Raw genomic sequence first — 20755 nt, 5'->3', positions numbered from 1 at the left:
TAGATTCTTCAATGAGTTATTGAAGATGGTGATGGCTGTTGGCAGGAAAGATCTCCTGCAGAGATGTATTGTACTGCACTGAATCCGAGGAACCCTCTGACTGAAGATGCTCTGTCTTCCCAAGACAGTCTTGTGAAGAGGATGGTCAGAGTTGTCCATAATTTTCTTGATCATATGACAAATCCTTCTTTGCATGGTCATCTCCAGAGGCTCCACAGTCGTATCCAGAACTGATCCAGTCTTCTTTATCAGGCTGATGAACCTTTTTATGTTCCTGCTTCTGGTGCTGCTGCCCAGCAGATGACAGCAGAAGAGACGACGCTCTCAACAACAGACTTAGAAGATCTGCAGCATCTTGGTGCAAACCTTGAAGGATCTTGGCTTCCTCAAGAAGTCCAGTCTGCTCTGTCCCTTCTTATGGACGCTTCACTGCTGCGTCTCCAGTCTGTTGTCCAAATGAACACAGCGGTATTTATATTATTCAACCACCTCCATTTCTTCTCCCATTGTTGAAGTGGGAAGGTAAAAACGTCATTAAAGTGTTACCAGAGGAGCCATGGTGTGATGACTTCCTGAAGGTGGCTTTTCAGAAACAGCAGGAGTTTTTAAACAAACACAGGTCCAATTTCAAGGTATTAAATTATGATGTCAAACTTCTTTTAAGTCAGATTTGATTTATATAGCATTTATATAACAACTGAAGGTAATAGTTACTTGATTTTGCTATAAAATTATATTATGTGACCGTAAAGGTTATTGGTTACGCTGGATCTTATTTAGTGGTATTAAATTAATAGGGACTAAATACAAATACACACCACATCATTCGGATTTTTATTCATTACAAAACACCATGTATCATTTCCTTCCATGTTAGAATAATGCACTAGTCTATGTTGGGCTAGTACAAAATATCTCAATAAAATACATAGAAGTTTCTGCTTGTACTGTGAGGAAATGAGATTAGTTTGATATGGAGACATGCAGCAGGTGAATTAAACGTATGCGCCTGGAAGCCTGGCTCAGAATAAAACACTGAAAGCTGTTCACACGCGTTCCTCCCTGCACCATTTAAGTTCCATAATTAGAAAAACAATATTCACCTTCTGTTCTACAATAAAGGTAAGCTCAAACCAACAGCAGGGCATCTTTGATCAGGTAAAGTCTCTTAAATCTGGGAAGCTTTATCATGACCTGAAGGTGTGTGAAAAAGAAAACAGCATCTGTTTCTATTTTCTGACAGACATCCAAGAGCCTTTGGAAGCTGCCAGCAGGTTTTTTTTGCTTTTTGTTCAACTAAAAATGGAGAAAGATCATATTTATGTTAATACAGTTTTAATGCCGGTTCCAGGAAAAAAATTCTATTGACCAGGTTTCAGAGACATTCATGTTATTTCCAATATTTATGCTGATATGCTCCCAGAGTTCTTCGATTTTGCCTCACTTTGATTCATAGCAGTATTTTATTTTATTCATTAAAGTTGACAGGGAGAATGAAATCTGGACTTTGGCTGAGTCGTTGCAACACCTCCGTTCTTAAAATAGCTATGGTGGCTCAACTTAAACTTGCATCATAATAAACCAGAACTTCTGGATTACAATGAGAATTCTCGTTTTCTTCCAAAAAAAGTAACATTGTCAAATAAATAAATAAATAAATAAAATTTTATAAAGCAAGAATTCTCTGCATTAGACAATCTCTGCTTTGTTCTAATCCATAAGTGTTGTGGTTTATTTTGATGCAGTTTTGGAATTTTAAGTTCAGCCTCCATAGCCATTTTTTCCATCAAAAGTTATGACTGAAAAAAATATAAATTAATTGAATAAAAAACCTGAGCTGGTGTAGTTTTGAAGGAACCATTGGCTCTGCATCTCTTTAGCTATGTTTTGGATTTTCTTCCTCTGAATTTCACTGTTGCTATTGCCAACACTACGTAGAGGTGAGGCGTTGGTATTTCAGTGTTGTGGTTGGTTTTATTTGCTAGCAGGAACTCTTCTACGCTGTGGGTCTTTCCAGTCTCACCTGCTGACTGATTAAATAATGTTCTGCAGACGCTCCTGAGAACACTGTTTCAAGTCAATGCTGCTAAAGTTCATAGTCAAGTTAGCGTCAAAGCTAACATCCAGCATTTCTTTCTTTGTCATTTTTATTCCGAGTCCAGGTGTTTTACTTGAGTAGGAGCAGATGTCCAGGACACACACACAACACACACACACAGATTCTCCTTCGCTTCTGTTTGTTCAAAAGACAAATGATGACAGTTAGGGGGAAAAAAAACGTTCTGAGGATATTTTCCAGTCACACTGATGTAAAATTCCATCTACCTGGAGTCCATGTGGAGTTGAGACAGCGATTGGAACAATTAAAACAGTACGTGGGTTTTGTGTTGTGGACTGCAGCTCCTCACTGGTGTAAATATCAGTGTTGAACATGAGCGAGTTGTTTATGTGTTTGTCTGTGGCGTGAAGTGGTGTGTCAACGAGACGGCTCTGTCGATTCTGATAAGGTAGCAAGCACAAACCTTTATGAGCCTTTATATCTGAGTTTACCTTTTATTTTTTTTATAGTGATAACAGGAAGGATGACAACTATTGTCTAAAGTAGAAAAAAAAAATTAATTTCCAACAGAGGAAACTGCTGTGTGACAAGAGAACACCACAAAGCAGCAGCTCTGTCCGTGTAGCTACAGGTGTCAAGCTTTAAGTCTGTTTATCCACATTATACTTGAAAAGCCGTGCTGTCCTCAGACAATACAGGTTAAACTGACTTTATTTCAGATTGGAACCAGTGCCACTCATTCGTTTTTATACACTCATAATGACAATAAATGTAATTATTTTCGATACGTTAAATGATTGTTTTTGCAGGTTCCCACAAATAAGTAAATATGTTTCAATTAAAATGTTTTTTTTTCCTGACTCAACTTTTGACCAACATTGTAAAATATGAAACACTCAAGCTCATTATGAATGTATGACAGATATTCATATAGGGCAGACTTAAAATTTAGAACCAGGAAAAACAAGATGAGCTGGAAGAGAAAAATGAGGTGTAGTGGAAGCTGCACTTGCACTACAAATACGCACAAATCCTCGTCTATGCTCTGCTAATGTAAATATAAAAAAAAACACAATTATTGAATTGCCATCTTTCCAATAACTAAGAAATGAAATTACAATCCCACATGAATGCGCTTGTTTAGGCAATAAGTCATTCAAAATTATGGCAGCGAGGAATATAAAGAGTTACATGTGAAAAGAAATTAGAGCTCAGTCAAGTTAGTAGTGCTCATCATCTCTCAGCCAATCAGAGGACACGTCTGCGTTTCGGAGCAACAAGCTCCGCCTACTTGGAAGCGGCTATGTACGGTCTACGGGAAATTGTAGACATCGATTTTACAGAAGAGTTATGGATTCAACATGTTGGAATGACAGCTTTTTATGAACTGTGATGATGTGACAGCTGCAACAAAACAAACCATCATCCTCCTGCTACTTCTCATTGTTGTGTTTGCCGATTTCTCCAGTAGTAACATCTGGCTGTTGATCATGTGACTCATGTCACATGACTAAAGAAGTTTTTCAGTTTTGCGAAATGAATCAATTTCGATACGGCTGAAAGACCACCTCATCCCAGTGGAAAAACTTTTTATTGAAAAACATTGTTTCGAAATTGATGTGTTTCTATTGAGCAAATGTATTGTTGTGATCGCCTATTGCACAGTTCTATGGTTGATGGAAACACAGCTAGTGTTTTCTTGTATTCCCTCTATTCTTCTTCTTTTCCTCTGTTCTTATATCATTCTCTCAACTTTTCATCCCACACTCGTCCTTCTTCTCTCCTCTCTTTGTTTTCTTTTTTCCCCGTCTTTACTCTCTGTGACCATTACATTTTAAATAAACCCAAACCAACTTCTAGTAAAATCTCTTTAAAAGTAGATATATTACTATATACACACACCCACACATATGTATATAAAAACGTCTGATTTAGTCCTCCAGACACTTCCTATCAGAGTGGTGTGGACGCTTTTCCACTACATGCAGGTTTTACTCGCAGTGCTTCACCAAGTCTGAGTAATTCCCAAAATAACACTAAAACTCCCAGACGGTTGAAAGCGTATATATGTCATCAGTGTAAGGACTAAAGTAAGAAATGTGGAGGTGAGAATTTGAAAACATGTCTCTCTCTGAATGGAATGGGCAATGTGAGATCCATAAGCAAAACAACAATGTGGGAGAGTGGAGTGCTGAACAAGAACATGGGGAACGTAAGAAGCAGGTTTATATCTCTGCTGTGTGATGTTCCAAACTCCAGCAGGTTTGCTCTCAGCTTTTCACTTCATCAGAGAGCGCAGCTGACAGGCAGGTCTATGGAGCTCTTCTTTACCTTTAAATCTACTGGACACTTCAGTCCATAGACCACAATAAGTCCAATTTTGATTTTTTAAGCTCTTTTTTTACATTTTATGTTTCATTAGGTCATGCTTTAATTACGTAAAGCAAAACACGTTTTGTTCTCTTTTGGGGATCCGTTTAGATTTATCCAGTTAACTGCCTGATAATCCAAGTGTGATGTAAAAACAACATCACATTATGAGATACCTGCTGTTGCACAAGTTACACAACTGTTTGTTGCTAGGTAACCAAAGAGTGAGTGAGTTGATGCTACCACCCTTGCTTAGGTTGGCCTGTCACCGTAACAAAATTTACTGGATGATAAATTGTCCCAGAAGTTATTGTGATAAACAATAACATTGTTGTTGTTGTTTTGAGACCATCTTCAAGAAAATATATTGGTAATGGCATAATAATGGAAGAACATGTTCTCAGAGATCAATCAACTTTAAATTCTAATGAACATTTAACACTGGAACAGATAGACATTTTAAATATCCAAAATAAATAAATAAACAAAACAAGAAATGAAATTAATTATGGAGTGCCTGTAAAGAAAATTATACTTCCAAAAAGTTGAGACCAAAGAACCAGATTTAAGACTTTTATCATTCAGCTTTTGGTAGAAAAAGAGAAGAAAGAAAAACAATAAATCATGTAAATAAAATTATTGAGCTCATTTTAATTTATTATGTTATTAATTAATTAATTGATTTATTGATTATTGTGACAGGCTAATTGAGCAGCTAAAGCCTTTCCTCTGCTTACATCTCCCAGAACGCTATGTGGTTCTGGATCAGAGTTCAATGAATATTCTATATATTTGTTATTGAATATTCTGTCAGATGCCCATCTAATCTATTGATATTGATCATGTGTCTTTGGCGATATAATATTGTTAGTCCTAGTTTTACTCAGTTCTTCTCTGCTTTACTGGTCGGGTCAGTATCGCTTGATGCTAACCCTGAGATATCGGTACTGGAAGTGATCTGTATGAAAACGTAAACATGAGTGTGAGCTCAGTTTGAAACAAACACCAGAAAGTTGTGAAGATGAATTTCTAAACACGACACGTTAATCAGGATGGTGAACGTACCCCACCAATCATCTCAAAGTGCTCCTGCCGGCTGTAGTCGATGGCCTTGCCGTTGAAGAACCACTTGAAGACGGGACTGAGGGACGAGTCGCTGGACACCTGGCAGGGCAGGACCAGGCTCTGTCCCACGCTGGCGTCCGAGCTTAGAGGCGGTACCACGATCCTGGTGGGCTCTGTGGCAGAGCGGCAGATAAAGAAAGATCATTTGTTACTGTGCGTGTGCTAGTGGAACGTATCCCTATAAAATCTGGCCGAGTGAACAAGGTAATAAAGCTTAATTTGGCCCGAATAGAGAGACAGATTGTGGTCCATCAGTGTAATTAAGTGACCTTAAATAACTTCACTTAGGAAGCAAATGCCTCCTATAATTTGGCATGAATAATTAAACACAGCTATTACAACGTCAACTAGAAAAAAAGTGAGAAGACTCTCATTTTATAATCATTCTATTTAAAAAAAAACTCTAACAATGCGACAGGAGCTCTTTTTGAATGAGTAAAAATATTCTCCGATCACAGCAGCAGCGGAGGTTTGTCCCACTCCGCTACATGAGCAATAACTCAGAGCTGACAAACCCGTGGATGACTTATACGTCTGTCACAAGCGGGCGGGAACATAAAGCGCCTTTATATTTCATTATCAGAATCATGCTTGAGGTGCTTCCTCCCCCCACTAACATAATTTAAACTCACGGCTTAAAGAAAAAGAGGAACAAGAGAAAAGAGCATGGAAATACCTCTCACTACCAGAGCCCCTGTGCTGCTGGATGCTCCAAAATGGTTTCTGGCCACACATGTGTAGCTGCCCTCGTCCACCTTGGAGATGTTGGCGATGCGCAGCGTGCCGTCCTCCAGGATCATCTGTCTGAAGACAGCAGGAAGACATGAAAAATACACAATTATTTATTCTCTTCATTAAGGTGAACACATATCGGGGTTATAATAGATTTGGCTTTTGCATTATAGTTTAGCTTTTTGTTATCAGGTGAACTAATCAATGGTTCTAAAATGATTTTATTCCATATTTCCCTAGACTTTTGAACCCAGTTATTTTGTATTATATTGCAGAAATCTGTCATTTTGCTTCAGTTATCTTAGTCCTGGATTCTTTAAAGCCTTAGAAATGGCTTTGAAAGTCGTTCCAGATATGCAGATGATACAAACTTTGGTTTTCATCTGTTTTTGAATTTCTTTAGATTGAAGTATGATAGTTTCTTTTTAGTTTTTTTTTTAGAGCTTTCAGTCTACTTCATGTTGCCAGTCAAGTTCTAGTTAAGTGAGTTCAGGTCAGGCTGTGGCTGGGGAATTACTCCAAAACTTATGATTATTGACAGTCATTTCCAGAGTTACCAATGGGAGAAATGATGACTTCTAATAAGACCAGCTTGGTTTTGGATGGGCTTGTTCCCCTGGTCAGTGAACTCATCATTTGAAAAATTGCTTTTTGAATTTTCTCAGGTCACCTCTATCTGATCTGGAGTATTTAAGTGTCACAAAAAAGAAGAAATTTGTTAGGGGGCAAAGTTTTCTCTGTCACTGCAACTGATTTGTATGACATGAAAAGAATTACAGGAAAGAATCAAAACATTTTGAACTACAATGGCCATTTTAGTTCTAAGTCAGAAAACATGTAAAACATTATGCATAAGTAAGCCACTGTCAATTCACATGATCAGACAGAAATATGACAAACATTCGACTCAGGAATCAAACGATTTCATAGCAGCTCACAGGAATAAATATGTATTCACTTGGGCCGAGCTTAAACCCAAAGAGCATGTCTGACACGCTGTGCTTTGTGCTGATTTATTGACAAAAATATCAAACTGTGAGTGATGGAGGCGCGCTGAGAACATGACCTGAGGGGCAATGAGGTGCAGAACAAAGAGCGACGTGCAAAACTGTCTGCGCTGGAGACCGATTCCATTCCAGCCTCTGCAAACGCACAGGCTATTTAATAGTCGGGTAATTTTTCTCCCCCTTTTTTTCTCCAAGATGAAAGCATGACAAATATGATAAATACACCATCTGAGAGGTCACGTGTTCAGGCAGGACGTCTGTGGGAATATGGCTGCATCGATCCGATGGAGAGCCCAAAGCAAGACAGACATGAAAACAATGGTAATAGACTTCACTTTTCATCTGACTCATAAAATAGATTACATGATGTTCAAATATAAAGGAGTTTATTATGTAACCAGACAAATCAAACAAAAGCTCGGATAAGACTGATTATTTTTCCATCTTTTCATCTTTGCCTATCTATTTTTTCTACAATGTTTTTGCTTTTGCCTGCAATAAGACAATTGATTGCAACCAAAGAGATGCTCAGATCAGAGAAATGAGCCATTCTTTCAACTCAAAACAGGATTAATCATCATTAACTCAATGAAAGTCACTAATCAGGTTTACTTCTCTTATTCATATTAGATGTTTAAATAAAAGAGTTTTTACTACTTAATGACCAAACAGTCTAGATTACACTTTCTGTCAGTAAGGAAAACCAATTGATGAATCTGATCTTGCTGTAATCTGAACACTGAGGTATATGCTTCGGATGTTTGATTAGGGACCAAAAGTGCAACTTTTGTTCCATTTCCAGCTGCTGTGGTTCTCTCTCTCTACTGAGTCAAACCAACCAAACACTTTGGAAAACATGTTCCCCTCCTCTCCTATGGGGGCGCTGTACCAAGAGCCACTTAGGAAAACAACATAAAAACCTCAGATTTTAGAGGTTGTAGAATTTCTCTTTTGTTTTTGGCTAAAAAAAAAAAAAAAAAGCTATTTCTCCAGCTAGCGCTAGCACTCACTTTTGTTTTGGTTCTACTTACCCAGAATGCCCTGCACTATAGTCCATATTGTTGTGAACCTTCTGGACTTTAGTATTCAGATCTTATCATTCACAGGTCCCTTAGTAATGAAACTAGGTAATGCTTAAAACTGTGAAATGATAAATAAGTTCTGCTTCCTCTGCATTTGCCCACATACAAATGATGCATCAGGTATGTATTTAGGGCAGAATCTGGTCATACTGTGACATTACATCCCACTAATGAGGAGACTATGGACCATCCTGCATTCACATAAATGAGATGAATTGATAATAATGATAATATTTTTAGAAACATGATAATTAAGAAACCCCTTTTATGTTAACCAACATAATATATATATATATATATATATATATATATATATATATATATATATATATATATATATATATATATATATATATAGCGTACATGGAACGACATAATCAAGTTGCAGGCATAGTGTACAGAAACATCTGTGCAGAATATGGACTGGAAACCCCGAGATCAAAGTGGGAAACACCCCCAAAGGTGGCGGAGAACGCCAGAGCTAAGATCCTGTGGGACTTCCAGATCCAGACAGACAAAACGGTAATGGCGAACCAACCAGACTTTGTCGTAGTGGATAAACAACAGAGGAAAGCCGTTGTGGTAGATGTAGCAATACCAAGCGACTGCAACATCAGGAAAAAGGAACACGAGAAACTAGAGAAATACCAGGGCCTCAGGGAGGAACTGGAGAGGGCCTGGAAGGTGAAGACCACAGTGGTGCCTGTGGTCATCGGGGCCCTCGGGGCAGTCACCCCCAAACTGGACCAATGGCTACAACAGATCCCAGGAACAACATCAGACATCTCAGTCCAGAAATGTGCAGTCCTTGGCACAGCCAAGATACTGCGCAGAACCCTCAAGCTCCCAGGCCTCTGGTAGAGGACCCGAGCTCAGAGGATAAGAACCACCTGCGGTGGGTGAGAAGGGAATTAGATTTATATATATATATATATATATATATATATATATATATATATATATATATATATATATATATATATATATATATATAGACTACAGGTAAAAATATTGCAGTTTGATACTTTTCTACTTTCAATCATGTGCTTTGACCTCTAAATCAATCAGATGGGTGAATGAACCATTACAGCAGTCTTTTTATCCTAAAGTCCTGCATTAAAACAATTCAACATCTCTTAGAAACATTATTCTGAATATCAGTTATTGTTCCTACAGCGTTGCGGAGTGCCTCGTCATACCTCAACCATACCATACCAAATTTCTTTACTGAAAATAAACAATGTAAAAGTTTTCTCCATCTCTTTCAATATTTTCACACTGCAAAAAACCCCAAAAACAAACAAACAAAAAAAGTATTTTTGGTTTAGTTTCTAGTGCAAACATCTAGTGCAAAACATTGAACCTGAAATAAGACAAAAATAATTGATATGCAACTTCCAGCAAGATATATCAAATTAATCATTCCTTAAAATTGCCAAAACTATTACTAGTTCCACTGACAGATTATTTCACTTGAAACAACACATTTTTTCCCAGTGGAGCGAATACTTTTTCATCAATATTAATAAACTATTGACTTAAAATAAGTTGCTTAATCTTGGTGAAAAGTTACATGCAAGTTGATTTTGTCTTCTTTCAAGAGTGTTAAAATATTTGCCCTATGTACTAGACCAAAATACTTGGTAAGCCTTTGTGTTCTTGCAGTGCGTCTACAGTGCTAGTAGCAGACAAGTTTTAGTGCAAAACCAGGTGTAAATATCTTGCTTTTTTTTTTTTTTTGACTTGTTCTGCGGCCTTTCTTCTGCGTCCATTACATGCAACCTGTGTTGTGATTCTGGTGTAAAACTGTTGCAAAAACAAAAACTGGTGCTTAACTTGTAAAATTCTGTCCTGAGTGTTAAATTGAAGCAGGTACAATCTTGGTAAGACACACAAAAAAACAAATGACTGCTTCTCAGAGTCAGGCTCTACTTCAGGCTATAGTGTCTAAACTAGGAAGATTTATCAATAAGCTATAGGAACTAGCGCTCTGTTCCAGGGAACCTTAGGATAAATAACTTCAGAATCAGACAAGGGCTGCTTTGGTCACATTCTGGGTAAAAAAAAGAATTGGGCAGTTTGGTAGGGATTTGATTTTTGAGGACTCCTAATGGCCGCAAGGTGAAAGAAAATCACTTTTCAAATACGTTTGTAAGAGCTATGACTGGTTTTCATCAGTCTGCTTAAATTACTTTTTTTTTTAGCATGAATTCTTCAGAAGCTGCTTTAGCCAATATTGAGCTGCAAGAAAGAAGGCTCTAATGGGCCTAGTGGTGTAACAACTATCTCACTTTAATATCATTCCTAACATTGCGGTTGTATGCTGGGATTCTGTAAATAAAACGCTCCAGTTTTAACCAGGAGTCCTTCCCTTTGGCCCTTGTTTTCTTTAATTTTCTATGGCCATTGGCTATTGATGGACAGGTCTTCTTGGAGTTTCAATACCTTTCTTAGTAATATTTCTAAATACCACGACTCTCACTTTGTCAATTTTATGCTGATTAGTGGGATAATGTGAAGTCTAGAATACAGTAATAACCAAAGGTTTTGTCAGTGAAACCAATTTTTGTTTTCATACAGTTTTTTTCATGAGTATTCAGATTGTTTTAGATTAATGAGTTGGATCAGTCTTGCTCAAGGAGGATATTAAAGAATCATCCAAGACCATCATCATCCCACAACCTCTGCAAAATGATTTGTGTCGTTGTCCAGCATGAATAAATAAAACTGTGGACCCATAGTCAGGAAACTCGTTGACCCAATATGTGGTCAGTTTCTGTGTCTGACTCGAATGAGACAAGAATGGCTCACCATCATTGAGAATTTGGCCCCACAGATCATTTTCATCAATCCAAAGCAAAACACAAAGGCCAAAACTGTAAAAGTTTACTTTAAATAAATGGGCAAATCTAAGAAAATGTTCGTTAGTATACCACAGAACAGAATTTCTCAAACTTTTTCAGACTCAGCCCTGCTTTTATAGGGGCATGTATTTTCCAGCCACATAAAGCTGTGTTATAAAAATGCTGTATTTATCAAATACGACTTAAAATAAATTACGTAATTATGTAAGAAAATATGCAACTTTGTAGTTTATGCTTTGAAATAGGGCCTCTTTCGCTATAAAAACTCCTGCTCTTTCTGAAACTCCGCCTCTCACACAATAGTTCTAAGTGACAGTGTTTGTCAGTGTTTGTCTTTTGTTTTTCTCTCCAGTTCATACATTTTTTGAAGCATTATTGTTCAGATTTTTGAGGACAACTTGATAACATTTTCTTCTACTCATGAAGATTTTTACTGAAGGCAAAAGGTGATTTTAAATTTGCATATTTGAAGGTGAAAATGGTTATGGGAAAATTTCGTACTGATTTTTTTTTCAAGCTTCTCACTTGCCTCATGATTAGCACTGATTTCTGCTGATTCCATGGCTCTTCATATTGCTCAGTGAATTATCAATCGACGGCAAGGAAAAAGGCAGTCTTTTTTCCTTTGCTAAATCAAACAGTTTGACTTTGATTGATGAATTCTGTGGCATCTTTCTTTGTTGCACGATCAAAATATTTAATGGCCCTAATGAAAAAGCCCAACTCCGACACGCTGATCCATTCATGAAACCAAAAGTTAATATTAGCAGAAAAATCAGGACAATTGTATGCAATTGTTTTTGCACATGGTGTTTGTTTGCTTTCGTCTAACTATTCATCATCTATACCAGTTTTTTTCCGTCAAGTCGCATAATCAAACTCTGATGCAGAACATTAAAGCAAGGAAGTTGTGCTCATGACTTCTTTGGAGTTTTTTGTATAATTTTTTTTCAGCGGTTCTTGGTGCAGCGCCACCACAGGAGAGGAGGGGAACAGGTTTTTCAAACGGTTTGGTTATTTCACACAGTGCAGTGCAGTGTGAAAGTGAACCTCACCAACTGAAAATGTAACAAATTATACAACTTTGGTCCCAGACTACCGGGTGTGAAAACACCTTCAAACCAACACTCACTGCAAGCCAAGGTAGAGGAAAACATCCATAAGTCTTTCCCCCCCTTTTTGATATTCATAGACTGCCCTTGTGGAGAGATCTATATAAAAATGGGTCTAAATGATGAAACATGTCAGTGCTCATTGCTGATGTTAACCTACCTCTTGCCGGTCCTCAGGAGCTCGCCCCCTCTCCACCAGGAGATGGTGGCCCTGGGGGAAGCGTTGGGCCGGCACTCTAACACCACCTCTCCTCCTCTATGGATCACCGTGGATTTTTTCACGGGTCGCTGGGTAAAGTCAGGCGGCGAAGCTGAGGAAGAGACCCACATTGAAGCCATTTGTTTCGGTTTGTAGAGGGACAACGACCGGCCGTCAGCCAAAATGTCAAGTGTGTCACTGGCAATTATAGACATTTCATTTTACCACCAGATTGGCTGCTTGTTTGAATTGATTATATATATTTTTGGAAGCAAAGGTCAGGCCTCTGTGAAGAGCTTATTTATTCTGTTTTTGTTGTCGTTCTATTGTCAACCCTGGTTGGTCACAGTGAATGAAACCTACCTACAACCTTGAGCTCAGCGCTGGCATACAGTGATCCATATTCATTCTCTGCCACACACTGATACATCCCTGAGTCTGACAAACGGATCGTGGATATGGTCAGTCTGCCAGCTTCAACGTGAACTCTCTCCTGAAAAAAACACACCAGGAGTTGCAGCTGTGACACATTTTTTTCAGCAAGAAAAACTGAATCTTTTATAAGAAGATGCTATTACTTTCTGCTTTGTGTCTTACCTTTGTTGTTAGCGGTTGACCATTCTTTAACCATCGATATCTAGGTTTAGGTTTACCAATGGCTTTACATTCCCACTGCAGGTTGGCATCAATGGCCATATGTGCATCTTTCAGTATCTGGGTCCACTGAAGATGTTCAACATCTGAGGAGAAAACAGGTGATGAGACGAGACCTGTCATGATAACAAATTTTGCTAACAATAAATTGTCCTATTAGATATTGTGATAAACAATAATGTTGTTTTGAAAATAACGTATTGATGGTGGTTGAGAGAGAGCAAAGCAGAATGAATCACAGAAATTACTTTACTGTTGCAGACAGAAAACAAAACGTTGCAAATAATTAATATGCCGTTATTAATCATGGAACAATTATAAGAAAAGCATGAGAAATTTTCAGTCTGTTGCATTTGTTCTTCTTCAAAAATGGTTAATTTGTTTAAAATATAAAATGTAATATAAAGACGGCACACAATAAAAAACATTTGTGTAAATATACCAGCTTAGCCAAACAGGCTAATTTTTAGCCACAGTCGCTGGAGTGTAGAGCATAAGTCCAGCAAGAATTAAGAGACAGTGATTACAGTAATTAAAATACAATAAGCATATACTGTAATAAAAAACAAATATGAGTTTCAGAGCAAATGTTCACACACACTTTATGATCGACTCAATCATAATCTTTACTCAATGACTGTTGATCTAAAATAACTCTTTAACGTCATGTAGAAAAAATTCTGCTCCTACTAATGAATCTTTCTCTGGAAAACAAAAGCTGTGATGATTATATGGGTCAGTTTCCTCTGTATAGTCTGACTTTTTAAAAAATGTTTTTATAGATTTGCATAAAAACATTGCATCAAACAAGTACAGCATGTGAGCAAGTCTTTTTCTAACAATAGTTTATAAGCTGTAGTTCTGCTATACAGTTAATTAATTGTACTTTGTTTCCTCATTTTAACCCCTTTTGAAATTTGTGAGCCTTAATTTTCCACCACTAAATAAGGAGAAATACCCTAAAATATTCTAAATTAATGGCCAATCCTGTTTGGGTGAGGAGAGGTTTGAATGTGAGAATAACAGTTCAGTCTAGCAACTGTCCTCACACAGTGGAATGTCGCCTCAGTTTGTGTTATCAATGACAGAGCAGGAAGGCTAAAGGGGAATATTGATTGTAGTGCTTTAATGAAAAATTGGAATAGACTCAAATCAACATAAGGAGATCAAAATTCTACAAATACCAGAGATTAGAGATTGGCCCCAAACTTCTGATTTGTGCATCTCTTCAAAAAAAAAAGATTTTTTTAAGACACTGAGCTTCATTAATGTACAATTGCCTTTGATAATTTATCTTTGATTCCACACTTCCAAGTCCAAAATTGCAACTTTGAATCAGTATTCAAATTTTTAAACTACTTGGAACATTCAAATACATTTTAGATCTCATGACCTCATTTTAGACTCGCAATTAATTCATAAAAACTTCATCCAAAGACTGTCATTTCCGAATCTTTGTTTTTGTTCTTCAGTTTTGCCATTAATGTGGTTGAATCCAAATACAGTTAGGAAAACATAATGTCTTCATATGAAGATGTATCGATATGATGCTTTCATTAGTTTTTTTTACTTCCCAAACACAACTGTTTAAATCAAAAAATAGCTTAAGAGGAAATGTGCTTCTACTGTCTACAAAGAAAGTTGAAATCAGTGTAGAAATGCAACATGAGATGGGCGGCGCTGGGTTTGCACAGTTGCCCTGGAAAAAGAATGTCCTGAGCTTTGCCAGCCTGGTAAAAACAAGCCTTGCTTCTTACATGGGGACTAAACACTCAGCTATTGAGAAATGATTGCTTGGATGTTAGTGATTTATCCAATCACTAACTTTTAGCCGTGATGTATGTAAGGCACTATCTTGATAAAACTTACCAGAAATTGCATGCGCTGCAAACAACCCCATGCAGAGTGTGACCACTGCATCTTTGTCAGCAGTAAAAGGTCTTTTATAGTCCTCTTACTATAATTACTCAATATTTGGAAGAGTGGCCAAACAAGACTGAACAACTTTGTTCACTTCCTCTGCTGCCATTGCTGAGACTACAACCCAACATGGGCGGACTACAATTCTAAAACAGCTCAGAAAGTCAACGTCATCATTCAGAACTCCTTCTTCAACCGGAGAAATCAGAATCAATGGGAGAAATCTCAGATGGAACACTTAAGGGAGATGAGAATCTGGCGGAATTGCGTAACATAGAATTCACATGTTCTCCCTGTACATCCGTTGATTCTCTCAAGGTACTCCAGTTTTCTTCCATTGTTTTCTCTAAGTTGCTCTGAGGTATTAGCGTGCGCAGGCATGTTGCCCAGCACCAAGCTGTGGCCTTAGCCTGAAAAGTACTTTTAACGCTAACTCACGTCATTCCTGGAGTCGACGCAAAAAAACGCGCCAACATCGTATCCGGGAAATGTTTGTAAATTTCAGCAAAATCTCAGGCTCCAGTTATCTAGTGCCCTTGCATCACACAGAAAGCAGACGTTGGGGAGAAACTTATTTATGACATGAGATCTCCAGATAATACTTATCCACTGCGAAATAGAGCTTCACTCTATGGCTCCTTTGCTAGTGTCTACTGTATAGACTGACTTTAATGACTTAACAGACACAGAATAGCATCCAATAAAAGGAAAGAATTACAGGAGTTGTCTTTGACTGATTGCAGACCAGAGCCGCTGGCGCTGCTGGGACCGTTAGTAGAGGTTTTACTGTAGTCACTGGCAGCTCTGCCTCAGGGGTATGCTAGAGTTGGCATATAATGACAGGGCATGAGCAAGGAGCTCAACACTCTGAGTAAAGCAGAACTTAAAAGTTTAAATGCAAGTACTTTATACTTTATGAGAGAAATTCCAGTTTATGAGCATTAACGTTTATGGGGAGAGAATGATTGTTTTATTTTAGATATGTAAATAGAAATCAATATGAGATCAAATTAAATAGAAATGAGACACCTCTATTCAACAGATGTCTATGCTCAATAAAAAGTATGATAAAAAAAAATTACACCTATTTAATCCTACCCAAGCAATAACCTAGGTAATGATTTTGTAATATTGCACATTACATTACAATAAATTATACAAACTGTGTAACTCCCTTATTAATTCTAGTACCATTGTTTTCTAACATTAAACTGTTGTATCATTTTCCACAACAACTGGATGTTGAAAAAATCCATGTGGTCTGGATGCTGTTTATCTGTAGAAATAGTGTACTTCACAGAAATATTTTACAATTCAAATTCAAAAATACTTTATTAATCCCAAAGGGACAAATAATAATACAAATAAATAAATAATAAAAAGAATTTCTAGCAAGAAAAATAGAGTGATGTCAAAGAACAGCACGTAATTATTTTTAATATATTAAGTATATAGCTTTGAACATAAACTATGCAGTTTGTTCAAGTATGACTGATAGGAGATGTCATAGACCGTTTCATCCAGGAATAAAACATCATGTAGTCCTTCCATGTTAACACCTCAAAATTTGATCAGAACTGCACTTTTTTGTTTTACAAATGTCATGATATGGCTCCACTCAAATTTAGTGAGAATGTAATTATGCAAAAATATTTTATAATAATTTCTGATGTGACCAGATTTGGTTCCAACACAGAGCCCCGTGGTACACCACATACAATGGCCAAACATTTTTTAGTAATTCGTATAATTCATATAATAATATATTTAATTATTCTAGGAAATTATATACAATTATACCAAAACAATTAACAATATTTAGTTTATTTTGAAATGTATCAACATTCTCCAACATATGTGATGTGTATTGATGATTTTGATGATGACACTTGACAAAATGTTCCTAAATTGGTGCTTGTGTGATGTTTTTATGACTTCTTATGTTTGTATTTTTATGATGTAAAGCCCTTTGAACTGCTGCTGCCGAAATGGGCTGTGCAGACACACTTAACCGATAGAAAAATTCTATTGGTTAAGAATTTTGTGAGTTAAAGAAGACGGTCCTCAAAATACATCCAGTTATTATTAGTCCTACAAAGTGTGGGGATTTTAAATAGAGATGAAAAGAAAGTTGAAATGTGACAAACAAAATGTGAAAAACTTCCATCTTTCTTACTCTGGAATATCAGCTGCCCTCTGGCAACATTCTTCCCTCTGCTGTTCTCAGCAACACACTCGTACACACCGGCATCCTCTGGGCGAAAATATGGAATTTCCAGATCTCCGGTGGAGTGGTTGATCTTAATCTTCCCAGGGAGTGGGTTTCCATCGGCTCTCCTCCAGGAGATGGATGGCACGGGGCTGCCGAGGTGAAAACACACACACACGCACGCACACACACACACATGCAAACGCCCTCACATGTAAGGTCACGCTGACCACAAAAGCTGAAGTCACAGCGTATGTTTGCTTTCTGCTCCTTCAAACCCGTCTCCTGTGGTGTGTGTGTGCGGGCGTGGGTGTGTGTGTGCGGGCGTGCGTGCGTGTGTGTGTGTGTGTGTGTGTGTGTGTGTGTGTGACACTTACTTTCCTAGGGCGAAGCATTCCAGCTTCACTGACGATCCTTTGGAAACGTAAAGGGTGTCAGGAAACTGAACCTCGATCTTGGGCTCGTATTCACCCATCACCACTACCAGAGGGACAGAAGGACATGAGTCAGAACACGATACGTCCCTGAAGTTCTTACAAAAGTTTGTAAGTTATTTGTAAGTTAGTTTTGTCTTATTTCTAGTGTAATCATTTTTTTGCAGTAGAAACCAAACAAAAAAACATGGGAAGATTTTGTGTTTTTGCACTGCAGCTGTTTGGAGGCGTGGTTAGAGTACAACATGTTAATGGACGGATGAATTTGTATTGCATACAGGCTGCAGAGGAAGCAAGAAGCCCAGAGCTGGGTTGTGGATATTTGTATTGGTGTCAGGCTGTTTACTGTGCATGTGGCCTGGTTATGTAAATATGTTTAGACAGAGTATGTCCCGCACACATAACCCCGCCACCCTCCGAGATGTTTCGGATGTGTTAACACCCCGCTAAAAGCTGAAGAGAAAAATAGCATCACGTTCCAGACATTTATCTCCTCCGTGCGCCGGTTCAGCAGGCTGAGTAACCGGATGGCGCAGCGTCGGTGCTTACCATCACCCCGCACCACCACCGGGGTTGGAGAGCTGAACACCGTGGCATTGGTCATCATATTTCTCACTACACACGTGTAGTTTCCGGCGTCCGTGGCCTCCACTTTGGCGACGTACAAGTTGCCCGTCCGCTGGGAGATGAAACGGCGGGCATCCTGCTGGAGGAAGCTGCGGTTGCCATTGAAAACCCAGGAATACTTGATTTCTGTAGACAATGAAAAGAAGAACACTAAAAGTGACGAAGAGAGCAATCAAAAACAACAACAAATCTTGCATACACAATTTGGGCTTTCTCAGCGTTGCTTGAATTTCACTGGTAAATTTTCCATGAGGCCGAAACAGAAAAATAAATTGTGAACGACTTCAATTTTCTGCTTCAGAACTGCGGTCTGCATGTAGTTTTAGCAATGGCAGTGGAGGAACTGAAGGAAGCCGCACAGTCCGTGTTAGTTACACTTCCAAATAATCAACTAGAAAATTTCTGAAGAAATTTAAACGGGGCCTGCCAAAGTGTGCCTGTCGGTTGGCACACTTCGTGGGCGTTCTGATGCTACAAATTAGCATCAATGCTAAAGTAAGCTACAATGTACTCAATAGCATGTGGAGATTGACAAACATGTTGAGTAACATGGACTTATGCCATTCAGTATGTTGAAATTAGTGTACAAGTTAAAATGAGCCAAACTGCTAACATTGGCCAAAATGCTGTCAGTAGCATGTGGAGACCTCCAATCAATCAGTGAGGTACGAGGAAAGACAGACCTCCAATCTATCATGGAGGTCTAACGAAAGACAGACCTCCCATCAACCAGGGGTCTCCATGCATAGCGTGGCTCGGCCTTTGCACCGACCCACACCCAGGTTGCAATCAGGGGAGTCCACGCAAAGCCAAACCTCCACACAAACATGGAGGTCAGAGGAAAGACATATGTCCATGCGACCAACCTCCACTGGTTGCATGAAGGGGCTTCATGTTGGCGTTGGCGTGAAGGCCAATCTATGCCCGGCTCGGCCTTTACGCCGACCCACACCCAGGTGGCACTAACCTAGGTCACTATCCAAACCTAGGTTTTGCTAACACTCGGCATTAATTGCTTGATTAATTGATCTCTCTAAATTGTCCTAAGGTGTGAATGTGTGTGCGCAAGGATAAGTGTGTTAGATGATGGATGGATGAATATTTGTTAAAAGTATCTGACAGTAGAATATGAAACAGAGAATCTGCGAAAATGCATCTGGCTCTGCTACTATCCAGAAACATCCAATCAGAACCAAAAGGCAAACCTTTGGTTCTGATTGGTTTCTAATGCGTTGAATGTGTCTCAGCACATTCAACACATTAGACTACTAGTACACTGCAGCTACACAATTGGCAGAAAAACACCCTAATATTATATCATCATTGTTTATAATGATTTAGAAAACAAAATGCTGTACAGGTTTGTCAAAACTATTTCGACCCATATTAGCATTGATTTCCTTCATTTTAGTAGCTGCGATTTTGCCTAATCCACACATTTTCAATAACCCTACACAATACTAGCCTATTCCTAACCCTAACCCTATCTAAAACTTAATTAGCATCTTACCTCTAAACGTTACCCCTGACCCAAAACAATGAGTCCATCATATTAGGACCAAAGCCTGGTCCTAATATGATGGAACTAATGCAGTGTTTCTCCATTCCGGTCCTCAGGCCCCCCTGCCCTTCATGTTTTAGTTGTTCCCCTTCTGCCACACACCTGGATTGAATCTGTGGGTGATTAACAGGCTTCTGCAGTACTTGATGACTGCAGAACAGGTCATGCTGTTCTGGAACAGAGACACATCTAAAACATGCAGAGCAGGGGGTTTAAGGACTGGAATTGAGAAGCACTGACCTAATGTGACACTGGACATATAATGGTGCGTTCACACCAAATGCGTTTTGAGCATCAGGCGCAGCTGGTTTGCATTCAAAGTCTATGTGGAGGCGCGTCGAGGGCTATTGCATTGCGCTTCAAGCCTCTAGCCTCCCTATGCATTGCTATGGGCAGGCCCCAATAAAAATTAACAAACGTTGGCAAGTGGGTAACATTTAAAACTTCAGAGTCTACATCTCCAGGAAGCCATCGTTTCTCAATAGCTAAGACGCCAAACTCTGGACCAAGTGAAGAGTACCAGCATCTTGGTAAAAACCATGACAGGGCAGCATGACAATGTCCACTGAGTCCTATAAAATATCTGCTATTCCAACTGTGAGCAGCCAAAGAGGTGGCTTTATATTCTCAGACAGCTTTAAGCTTGTTTAGGTAAAGATAATACCCACAGGTTTTTAATAACAGAAGAGAGGAGATTATATATTTCAGACTAGATATTAAAGGGCATAAGAAGTCATTCATAATAAGGTAAAAATACCACAGAAAGACCAAAATACAATATATCTGACCTGCGACAATAA

At 38.5% G+C, this 20755-nt stretch overlaps 1 protein-coding gene across 2 annotated transcripts in view; it reads right to left on the bottom strand.

Annotated features, from left to right (window-relative positions):
• The window catches only part of LOC102224856 (contactin-4-like), a 141202-nt gene that overhangs the window by 31168 nt on the left and 89279 nt on the right, over positions 1-20755 (bottom strand). For both annotated transcript variants that reach the window (XR_002754571.1, XM_023353480.1), the window contains exons 8-15: positions 18317-18520; positions 17711-17813; positions 17301-17485; positions 13148-13290; positions 12914-13043; positions 12512-12662; positions 6231-6358; positions 5495-5667 (exon numbers count right to left, since the gene is read on the bottom strand). Coding sequence is in view for 1 of the 2 variants with exons in the window: in XM_023353480.1 (XP_023209248.1) it covers positions 5495-5667; positions 6231-6358; positions 12512-12662; positions 12914-13043; positions 13148-13290; positions 17301-17485; positions 17711-17813; positions 18317-18520 (1217 nt within the window). In the remaining variant the exon portion in view is untranslated. The remainder of the gene's footprint in view (positions 1-5494; positions 5668-6230; positions 6359-12511; positions 12663-12913; positions 13044-13147; positions 13291-17300; positions 17486-17710; positions 17814-18316; positions 18521-20755) is intronic.

The sequence above is a fragment of the Xiphophorus maculatus genome, chromosome 20 (genome assembly GCF_002775205.1).
Source record: "Xiphophorus maculatus strain JP 163 A chromosome 20, X_maculatus-5.0-male, whole genome shotgun sequence".
Classification (NCBI taxonomy): Eukaryota; Metazoa; Chordata; class Actinopteri; order Cyprinodontiformes; family Poeciliidae; genus Xiphophorus; species Xiphophorus maculatus.
Note: the sequence above shows the minus strand (reverse complement) of the source record. Positions and strands in the feature narration are given on the sequence as shown.